Source organism: Argentina silus (genome assembly GCF_951799395.1).
Source record: "Argentina silus genome assembly, chromosome: 2".
NCBI lineage: Eukaryota > Metazoa > Chordata > Actinopteri > Argentiniformes > Argentinidae > Argentina > Argentina silus.
In genome coordinates this window covers 22,494,504-22,503,878 of record NC_139656.1, presented here as the reverse complement: position 1 = coordinate 22,503,878, position 9,375 = coordinate 22,494,504, and the positions used below count along the sequence as shown (strand labels likewise).

The window sequence follows — 9,375 nt, the reverse complement described above, 5'->3', positions numbered from 1 at the left end:
ATGAGAGAGAAACATCTTGCATTTTACAGGAATAACATTGTCATTAGCACAAGGGCTGGTTTAATTCAGACATTCACTTAGGTTCTGATTCAATGTCATAGCTGGTTGGGGGTGACTCTCTGCAGGTAACAGCATCTCCACTGGAACAGAGGCAGCTTCCACATGGAGTTGCTGTTACAGCCAGCAAGCACCAGTTTGGTCTCCCAGCTGCTGACAGCACACTGTGCCTCCCACAGGAGAGAGAGAGTACTTCATCAAAGCTGGTGCATACATACTTGTGCACTGATTAGATGGTTTACATGTACCTAATGTATACATGTCTATACATTTTGCTCACACTTTACCTAATGTACCTAATGTTGGTCACATTTTCAGTTTAACATTTTGCTCACACTTTAAGTTGTTTCTGGTGGGAGTCAGATCTTTCACTTGAAGATACCTGAAACAAAAGTAAAGATAGACAGGATAAATGAAAGGAAATGTTGAGGTTAAGTCAGGACGTGGACTTAGCAACTCTCTATCGTTACATGTGAGGTGCCTCAGATAGCAACTGACTTTGACCCGTCCTTTCCCCCCCTCCCATCTTTATGACCTGCCATAGACGCCATCATAGCACACAATCCACTAATAGAATGGCCAAAGGGCCAAGGCCCGTCTAGATAACACAGTTTTTATGGCGGCTGTCAACATAAGGGAACATTGCAGATTGTCAGTACACAATGGGTGTGCCTGGCCTCTCAACTAGTCCCTTTTTCTCTTTCTTACTCATAGTTGTCATTTCACAATTAAATGTATTTAGCATTTAGAATAACTGTTTATCCCTGATTGTTATTCACTTAACTGTATTTTTTTTTTCTGCTTTTATGTTCTGCTGTCCCTCTCTCCATCTGATATCTCTGTAGACTTTGCCTTGCAATAAACCTTGTCTCCTCTCTATCTTGGGAAAAACAAAACAATAAAGCAATTAGAAAATGGTGACTTAAGCTCTATTGCCCATTGCTGTCAGGCACTCTCTCACTTTCTTAAACACCACCTTTTCAGATTTCTATTTTGAACCAATTTATACTATGTTTGCTGCAGTGCAGGCTGGTGCATTTCAAAGAGCCCGTCCTATGATTTCTACTTCCACCGGCCTCCACTGGTTTGCTGTGAAAAATGTCTGAAGTTCCTCACGTTTAAATTATAACCACTATGAAACATTTATCACCAGTGATAAACACACACCCTTATTGTGCCACAAATTTTGTTGGAATGAAGTGTATCCCTCAAAATGAATTGGTACCTAACAACATACAACTCACTAACCCTAACCCCCTCTCTCTTTCTCTCATGTGACGAAGCCTTGTTCAAGCAACCTGTCATCCTAGCAAGTGTATGTAAAACCTGATGTCAACCAATGACAATTGTGAGATGATCAAAGTGTTTTCCTAAGAAATAATGCTGTCCCCACTAATGTTGCAGGTTTGTCTGATGAACAATGGTTCAGGTGAAAGTCATTGGTTGCACCCCTCTATATGCCTTACATGCATGCGTCTGCACATGGGTACATGAGCCCCCTATCAGTATCATGTTTTATCATGTCTCACCAGTTAGCAGATCTTGTGAATATACAGTGTAGAAAGTTGAAGTCCTGTACTGTATATTAAGCAAACACATTCAGACAAACATAAAGCATGAAAACGTCCTCTTGATTTGTACTCACCTTCAGATGCAGCCCGGCCTGGTGGCTTTCAGAGGAGGAAGCCACTGGTTTGGAAGAGGTAGCTTTTGGAATGTGAGAGCAGTATACATAAATCAGATAAGAGTGAGATCTGAAGTAGCACAAACACTGGGAAACGGGAAACAGAAGACAGGACAGTGCTGAATGTAGACAAAGACAGAGATACAGCTGCAGCAAGAGCAGAGAGAAGGAGAAGGAGTTTAGGGTGCAGTTGTCAGCAATGCAATGGCAGAGAGAGAGAGTGGCCAGTTTAAGAGATCAGGAGTTGGAGCTAGGTTAATTATTACACTCCCAGTCAATATTTAACAGGCTCAATGCCCTGCCCCTCAATCCAACATCCTGATTCCACATAAACTGACACGCAAGGTAGGGCTACAGTGAAACACACTCTTATTTCTCCTTTGTTCCATGCACGAAACACACAGTCAACACAAAAACACACAATGACAGCTGAAATTGACAATTATACCATAGCACACATAATAAAACATATTCATACGTAGATCCACCACTCCTCTTTGAATTCCCATTTGTCATTGATATTGGTTGCACAGTGAATTAAAACACCTGAGATAATCAAAAAAATATTCTTGATAATGAACAACTCATGAATGTGACCTCTATGTTGTAGCAGCTGATTTGTCATTATAACTACATTACATAGTGCAGTTAGTGGGACACTGCACCACAATGAATCAATGCTTTGAATGACAAGATAACATGTTTAAATGAAAACCATTGCAGCACCACTATGGTTGGAAATGATTGGTGTGCCAAAATTGCCAAAATTGCTTACAAATACATGTTTATTTTCATCTTGTTTTCTGTTTCTAGCTCCTACAACTCATGACCATAGCTGCTGTATCTCATCAACCATCAACGTGTCCTTATCCACTCACACTCTCACTGTCATAAACAATATTCTCACATGGACGCACATGTACTTACACCCACACATGTGCACACACACACACACACACACACACACACACACACACACACACACCACACACACACACACACACACACACACACACACACCACACACACACACACACACACACACACACACACACACACACACCACACACACACACACACACACACACAATCAGCAACAGACTCTTAATTACTGGAATAAGCAAAGATGAAGCTAAATGAGATGAGGCATTGATGCAGGAGGAAGCACAAGACTGGACTCTAAACATTGGACAAGGAGTAAAGAAGTTTATAATAGCATAATAAAAATGTCCTTTGGAGAGTGTGTTAATGATTGTTAAAACAGGGTCAAAGAGGACAAAGTTTTAAATCAGTATGGAGATGGTAGAGATGTAAAGAATCCATCAAGGTTGGGGCGAATTCATTTTTATATCCATCAATTCTGGGAGTAAGTTAAATTCCAATTCGGTTTGCAACTCAACTATGTGTGTACTTTCCATTCTTCTGTAATTTGAAAATAAAAAGCTTTGGAATTTGGAGTTTCAAAACACTTCCTGAATTGATGGAATTGAAAAGGAATTCGCCCCAACCCTGGAATCCATACCTGACCATTCTCCATACTAAATGTGTATAAAAGTCGAAACCCACAACATCGGCTATTTCAACATACTCAAAAAAGAGGAATTCTTGTTGAGATGAAAAAGATGGAAATAAGCTGGAAACTAAATATGCCACTGTGCTTTTCCATGGAATCAAGCTTGACCTCAGTCAAGGCAAACACTAATGAGACCCCCTCAAATAAGCCCAATACCTCAAGTTGACAGTTTCGCAATCTTGAAACATTCCTATCTTCTTCTACCTACCTATTAGGTCAACTGGCAACATTTTTCTTCACACTTTCCATCTATCATCAATCAGGTGACAACAAGAGGGCCTACAAGTTGTTGTTTTCTTTTTAACTGCCAAACATGTTTCAAAACTCGCCGTTGCAAAGTTCTTCCTCCTACGGGACATGAAACCACTTTTAAAAAGTGTTACTTAGAATAGACTGTCAACTGCCAATGGATTAAAAAAACGAAAAACACTGCTGCTCTTTGGCTTTGTTTTTTTTTCTTCTTTAATGTATTCGTCTACCAGTATTTATCACTGTATCTTTTAGACTGGAACTAAAAAGCCGAGCAGCAATGAGATTTTCAGTTTGTGGGGAGAAAACTCCTACTTCTTTTGTTTTACACCTCCTCCTTCATTCATACAAGTGTTATCTTATCACTGGAGTTCAAGGGATGGGTGTGTTTGTGTGCACAGTCCAGTCTCTTAGAGACAGCCGAACACAGGTACAACCACATGTACGACACAAATTGCTGTAGATGAAAATTGTGAAACACGGCGCCGTCTTTGATACACTCAAGGTCACATCATTTAATCTCAGCAAGTCAATCTGATGATTTAAATCAGAAATGGACATTGGATAGCATATTAAGCTAAGAGTAGTGATTGTCATTGCACAATCATGTGTATAATGACTAATTGATTCAGAAAATGGGTTCATATATTGTATTTTCTCTGTCATGCACACAACTAAATGAGTTGTGAAATCTCAAAGATTTCTTAATAATAATATGGCATTTTCACTCATAAGAGACCATCAAACTCTTAAATGTACTTCTGAGAGGGAAGATTCTATGGCTACATTCACAAACAATAATTTCCACCATAATACACATTACTGTAGCTTAAATAAATGTTTATAACACCTAATTAAGATACTGCCACTGACGTCATATTATGATCACTAGTTATTCTGTAACTTTATAGCGTATAGTTGAAACATCTCAAGACAAAGGACTTATACATACACATATCATAAAACAGTACTAATCTCATTGCTTCAGAGACACTCCCATGATAATGAATTATGTTACTTTCGTATTCCGTCCCCTTCACTTTATTCCAGCAGAGGACAGTATCACCAAGCATGCCACCAATGGTAAGAGGGACCACCTGTCTGTTTATTAGGGACATGACACTCTCACTCACATGCATACACACACACAAGTTGAGAAATGATGACTAATGACAAAACTGGACTGACTTAAGGGAATTCACTCACCCTAGTTAAGGTCAAAAATACATGGACAGGAAAAGCAAAAGATAGGGAAGCCAGTCACTGCTTACAAATACAGCATGGAACAGGTCCCACTCTTTCACACAACAGGAAATCTGAGCATATTTATCATTTTGAAGGTGAGAAATGTCAACATTTGTAATGCTATCAAATTCAATACCAAGTCTCTCTCTGAATTGTTATGATAAATTTGAGCAGAATTCGAATAATAGAATAGCATGTGCATAACTCCAACGCCAGTAACTGATCATTCCAGTACGAATTCTCACTCAAAATGGAGATGATCAGTAACAGCCCTCTGGCTTCGGTAGACCTCTACACCTTCTGCACTTTCTGTCAAAGACCACAGAGTCAGTTTCCTTCAGCTCTCCACGGCCGCTGATTCGGATGCCACTTTAGTTTTCTTCGTGTTCGTCTTATTCGCTGCATCTCCAGCCTCTGTCGTTCTTTTCTTCGTCTTATCCTTTACAGTCTCCATGGCGTTCCACAGCTCATCCTCTTCGCCACCCTCTTCTTTCACTTCCTCCACCTCTCCTGGTACCACTGTGCCCAGCTGATGTGGAAAAGAGACACTGAATAAACCACAGCATAATGCAGAAATATCCAATGTTCAAAATGATCTAACAACCTGACTTTCTCACATTAGTTGAAGGGTCTGATGAGCCACATTTAATAATCAAACAGTCTCATATTGTAAAATTGCAACACATTGTTGGGCTCTGTAAAAAACAAATAGCTAAAGCTTCAAATGAACATGTCTAAAACAATTGATATTGATCAGGTATTGGCCAGTAACAGAGGGACTACAAGAATTGATTCATTCCTCTTGAGACGATCATACCTCAAGATCTCGGCTGGATAGAAGCACACAGTTGAGTCGTGACTTCAGATACACCTGCAAGGGAGAGGGGGAGAGAGAGAGAGAGCCACTTGAACTACCACAATATGCAATTATCAAAAACAACTGTGTAGGAGGCATATCTAATGTCTGTTTGTGTGGCTCACTTCATGTGCACTGTGTGCGTGTGTGTGTACCTTGTGCTGTAGAGAGCGGTCTTCCAGGCTGTGAACCCTCAGAAAGCGATCCAAACCACAGGAAGCCACCAGAGGGAGAGAGGGGTGACACTGCAGCCCCCGCACCCCTCCTGCCAACCCCTTCAGACACCCACGCACCAGGCCTGCAGCAAGCCGAGAGGAGGAGAGGGTTACACAACAAAGGAACACTATAGTCAGGAAGAAAGGTGTGTATGCGAGCAAGCGGGCAAGCAAGTACACACACACACACCCCCATCCCCACCCACGCACACGCACATAAACACACACACAGCTCCCTCGCTCCCTGACTAGAAGAACATAACTCTGAAAACTAAAGACAAAACAATGAGGCCAAAGATGTGCTTCAATAAGTACATACAGCAACATTTCTTTGATGTAGTGCATTAACAAACACAGGAAATACACAGCATGGAGGATGAAAAGGATGACAGAAATCTTCTGAAGCAAAAAAAGAAAAAAAAGAAAAATGATTTCAATAACATGCAATGATATAACTCTCCCTCATTCACCTTTCCGCAGATCCAAGATGGCAATTTGCCCCTGTGTGTTGCCCACAACAACACTGTCTTGTTTGGCAGGGAGGGAGAGGGCTGTAAGGGGGTACTCCCCAAACTGAGCCTCCAGCACAGGACGCCTCTGAGGGGAGGCTGGATCGTACACTCTCACCTTATAGGAACGAAAAACAGGTATGACACAGGACTCGACAGTGTCAAAAGAGATGACTTTGGAAAAATTTAATTTAAACAGCAACAACACTTGAGGTAGTTACATCATCCATTCGATTAGGCAATGATCATTGGTGATGGACGAAATCTGACCAATCCATAACAAATAGAGGTCTGATACTTTCTATGAAGATCAGTGTTTATCTATGACAGACCTGGTGGTGAGCAGTGCAGGTGACAATCTTGTCTGAGTCTGGAATGAAGGCCAAGTCTCTGACCCATTCTGGCACTCGCAGGTCAAGCCAGTCATTACGCACCTGGCATATTTTAAAGAAAAACCAAAATAAACACACACATACGTACATAAAATTGAGATTAAAGGGTGGACTAATAGGAGAGTTCATAGCCGTTCTGATCACAGTGAAAACTCACATTCTTGGCACTGAAGATGGGCGTCTCAGGTCTCTCCAGGTCCCAAACCTTCAGAGCATTCTCCTTCCCTCCTGTGGCCACGATGTGGCGCTGTGAAGGATTCTGTCGCATCCGACACACACTCTTCCCGGCATTTATCTCTACCTTGATGTATAGGGGTCAGGAAATGGAAATGTAAACACAAGGAATCCTAACACAGGCCTGTAGGGTCAACACCATCAATCAGTGGTGGCGAATATGAACATGAATATGAAATGATGCATATCGATGCAAACTCTGAACCCAAACAATCTTGTTTACTGATCAGTAATCATCAGAAACCTCCATTAAGCCATAATGGCAATACAGTGAAGTCACTCACTATGTCCGTGCTGCCCTCCTTCCACACCCTAATCTGTCCAGAATCCACACACGTGACCAGAGAGCTGCAGACACACACAGGGAGAGAGCATCCAGTGTCAACATCAGTATCCTACGTAATCCCATGCTCCTATGTCTATGAAGAACAAATAAAAGTACTTACTGGTAATATTCAATATTCTGCTGTGGTAGAACAATTATCTAAAGAACATATGTTGCGGTATTGCTGACTCTACCTGTCTGTGACGGCAAGTCCTGTGAATCTGCCCTGAGTGACGTCCCCACACTGCCTGGTCTCAGTGAAAATCCCCTTCTCTGTACTAAATGTCTTCACTGTCCCATTCACAGACCCCACCAACACCTAGAAGAAACAGACAGGTTAATAAGGCAATAAAACACACACACACACACACACACACACACACACACACACACACACACACACACACACACACACACACACACACACACACACACAGGGTGAAAAAACAGTAGGATCAGGCAGTAACCCCTTATTTGAATCTTAACACAGATTAACATACACAGCCGTTCACACCATTCTAACAAATCAGTCACACACCTCAGTCTCCTGTGGATCTCCCCAGCCCAGTACACACACATCCTGGTCCCGACTCAGGCAGCTCATCTCACAGAAGTTGAAAGCCTGTTTCTTGGATAGGCTGACTCCTTATGAAGGACAACGCAAATCATAGACATGTTAGTATCCATAACTGATGGTATTTACATTGTCATTTCTGAGACAATCTTTTCGAAGGGACACTTGCATGACTTGTCAAACTAAGTAGCCGATATGATAGTCAGCTAGGAAGCAACCCACGTGTCTCAATGTTAGCTACCTATCTTAAAAAAACAACCCAGTACCCTCACAAGGACAACATGGCGAAGTGTATGAAGTGTTGTTTTACCTTTCAAAATCCCCGTTTCTGATCCCACCCATATTGAACAAAGTTGACTTTTGTCTGCCATGATAAGTTAAGAAAAAAGCTCGCTTTGCAATGAGCGAAACAACAAAATATTGCACGTTTGGTGTGCCAGTTATGTCCTCCGTCGGTGTACTCTCAACACCAGGTTTAGTTCCGACCTACTGCACTGACTGGCGCAAACCAAAGAACATCTTTGCAGCCTAACCACAGGATTGGATGGCCACATCAGGGTCATAATGACAAAGTGTTCTGAACAAATGTGTTAAAACTGATTGACAATAACCCTATCAATTAATGGAAAATAAATCTCATTGAAACTGAAGAGTCAATTTCTAGTTTATCAATGAGGTTCAGTCGCAATACATAGCATCAATCACAGTTTGTATTAAACACAGATCATTACTGTAGATCAATGTTTCATTTATATATATGTTTTGCTCTGTTTAGCTGTCTAAGCATAACAAACTAAAATACTATAATTTACTGTTACTTTCATAGAAAATGTGCAGCAGATGGTGCTCTTGAGCTATACTTGATACTTGATAAGACAGGCAGCAAGCTTTCCCAAATCTAAAGCCAGTTACAAACAAAGCTGGGACATTATTAAAAAGTTAAGTTAGTTTTATAAACCAGGAAATTTGTCAGATTTATTTTATCAGAACATTTTCAAAGGATTCTGCCGGCACATGACTGAAGAATCCCAGCTCATGCTCACAGGGATGATGTATAACAGTATAAAACCAATAAAGAACAAATTACTTTTATTTAGATTGATAATCCTTGTCTTCATTTCCGCAGGGGTGTTTTTATTTGTTTGTTTTCCTTGTCAAATGAGAAAGTGGCTAATCAGTCTGGGGGGAGAAAAAGTGTCTCCATAGGGGATTAATGATGAGAAGATTAAATATATGGGTGGGTTTAGAAGGTGAGAAAGGAGGAGACGGGGATGGGGATTAGGGGGGAAAGCCAAAGAACTGTGGGCATGAAAAAGTTGAGGAAATCCTCCAAGCATAGGAGAGGCAGAACAAACTGACAATGGGAGGGGAGAATGGGATTGAGAGTGAGAGCAGCATGTTGATAAAGAGAGAGAGGTTGATTGGAAAGAGTAGAGAAGGAACAGAAAATTAGAGTATAGAA

The 9,375-nt window shown here is 41.1% G+C and overlaps 1 protein-coding gene across 1 annotated transcript; it reads right to left on the bottom strand.

Moving 5' to 3' along the window:
• Positions 1-4,647: 4,647 nt before the first annotated feature.
• wdr74 (WD repeat domain 74) lies at positions 4,648-8,355 on the bottom strand. Its single transcript, XM_083690984.1, has 10 exons — positions 8,224-8,355; positions 7,878-7,984; positions 7,534-7,658; positions 7,299-7,362; positions 6,938-7,081; positions 6,721-6,822; positions 6,350-6,506; positions 5,820-5,962; positions 5,626-5,679; positions 4,648-5,337 (listed from the first exon to the last, which is right to left on the bottom strand). Exons 1-10 carry the CDS (start codon positions 8,282-8,284, stop codon positions 5,146-5,148), a joined length of 1,149 nt encoding a protein of 382 aa, XP_083547110.1. The 5' UTR covers positions 8,285-8,355; the 3' UTR covers positions 4,648-5,145.
• Positions 8,356-9,375: the final 1,020 nt, after the last annotated feature.